The following is a 1,921-nucleotide window of genomic DNA, read 5'->3' as shown; positions in this document are numbered from 1 at the left end:
TTTTTTTTTTACAATGGTATATTAAATTTGTCTGGATTAGGAACATATATTTTAGTTATTTATAGTTGTTTAGAAAGTATCTTCAGGGCATTGGTGGCTCTAGTATGGCAGGTGGTTGTGATGTGTGGCCTCACATGCTGTGGTATAAGGCCTGGGGGTGCCATTTAACCCTGGGCCTGCTCAGGGACCTACCATGCTTGAGCTTGAGTGCGGATCTGGAACTGAGCGTGGAGGGCAGCAGTCAGCCACGTCTCCCAGGAGGGCCTGGTGCTTTGGGAAGACTGAGTAGACGGAGTGGCTGTCTACCACAAGATGCCACCAGAGGAGGAAGGCCCTATGGACCCCAGTGTGAAGTGTGTCATTATGAAGACAGTGCCACTTATGACACAGTCCTGTCCAGCTGTGTTCAGGTGCAGTGGGTGTTTGCACATGGGAAACCACGACCCGATCAACAATGTAGGAGCACAGAGGTGGCTGAAGAATGGCCTTGATAGTGACTTGAAAATTTGATCTTCAGAGTTCTTCTAGGGTTGTGTGGTAGAAGATTCAAAATTTTAGGAGGGTGAGGAGTGCTGGTCACTGCTCNTGTTTAGATTGTAAATACACATTCAAGACAGGTTATTAATAATTTTGATGTGCTGCTTTCAGGGGAAAAAAGCCTGTTCAGTTTTTATTTTTCATTTTAGTAACCTCTTAAATGAAAGACTATGCAACTGGGCGTGGTAGTGCACACCTTTAATTTCAACACTGGGGAGGCAGAGGCAGATGGATCTCTCTGAGTTCAGGCCAGCCTGGTCTACAAAGCGAAAGAGTCCAGGAAAGCCAGAGCTGTTACACAGAGAAACCCTGTCTCAGAAAACCAAAAAATTAAAAAGAAAGGAAAGACGGAGAACCTTAGGTTATAAACCAATGTTAGGAGAGAGCCAGTTAAAGCCCAAGGTAGCAGTTGAGTAAATGAATATACGACTGTGGGGAGATTGAGGACCGGGAAGCGCTTCGTTGGATCACAGTGGGCTCAGAGTTGATAGCTTTGGTTTCTAGTGGTCAGAGGTACTGTGAGATTGTTTTTCAAGATTTCACTCATGTGTACATGAGAGTTGGCCTTAATTAAAATAATCCAAGCTTTTTTCCCCCAGCATTTATGTTTACTTGGAAGATAGCATTGAATTGATTTAAAAANTTGGGAATGGTATATGTAGTTAATTTTATTAATTTGAAAAAATGATCTAGCTACTTAAAGGAAAATTCGCAATAACAATGGTTATCCCTTGAACTAAAGTTTGGACTCGACATTTACTGTCTGTTTTCTATTAATTTAGCAACGGGTAATGACCTGCTTCAGAGCATGGGAAGATTGGGCAATTTATCCAGAACCATTTTTGATCAAACTTCAGAATATTTTCTTAGGACTTGTAAATATCATTGAAGAAAAGGAAACAGAGGTAGGTATTCTGTACTCAAATTTTTTTCTGGGGGAGGGGGAATATTACATATATTTCTTTATGAAAATCCCTGCTTACCATTAAATAATCCAAGAGTCAGTGTTACATAAGACACAGATTTTTTTTTAATTAGGTATTTATTTCATTTACATTTCCAATGCTATCCCAAAAGGTCCCCCCCCACACACACACACACACACATACTCCCAGCTCTTGGCCCTGGCTTTCCGCTGTACTGAGGTATATAAGATCTGCATGACCAATGGGCCTCTCTTTCCACTGATGGCCGACTAGGCCATCTCCTGATACATATGCAGCTAGAGACACGAGCTCGCGGTGCGGGGGGGTNGGGGGGGGAGGAGGTGAGGTACTAGTTAGTTCATATGTTGTTCCACCTATAGGGTTGCAAATCCCCCCAGCTCCCTGGGTACTTCCTCCAGCTCCTCCATTGGGGGCCCTGTGATCCATCCAATAGCTGA

At 43.2% G+C, this 1,921-nt stretch overlaps 1 protein-coding gene across 1 annotated transcript in view; it reads left to right on the top strand.

The window, feature by feature from the left end:
- U2surp (U2 snRNP associated SURP domain containing) overlaps positions 1–1,921 on the top strand; it is a 47,034-nt gene that overhangs the window by 30,249 nt on the left and 14,864 nt on the right. Inside the window, exons 19-20 of the mRNA XM_021173225.2 lie at positions 185–410; positions 1,320–1,442. Of these exons, the coding sequence (XP_021028884.1) occupies positions 185–410; positions 1,320–1,442 (349 nt within the window). The remainder of the gene's footprint in view (positions 1–184; positions 411–1,319; positions 1,443–1,921) is intronic.

Source organism: Mus caroli, chromosome 9 (genome assembly GCF_900094665.2).
Source record: "Mus caroli chromosome 9, CAROLI_EIJ_v1.1, whole genome shotgun sequence".
In the NCBI taxonomy this organism is placed as follows: domain Eukaryota; kingdom Metazoa; phylum Chordata; class Mammalia; order Rodentia; family Muridae; genus Mus; species Mus caroli.
Note: the sequence above shows the minus strand (reverse complement) of the source record. Positions and strands in the feature narration are given on the sequence as shown.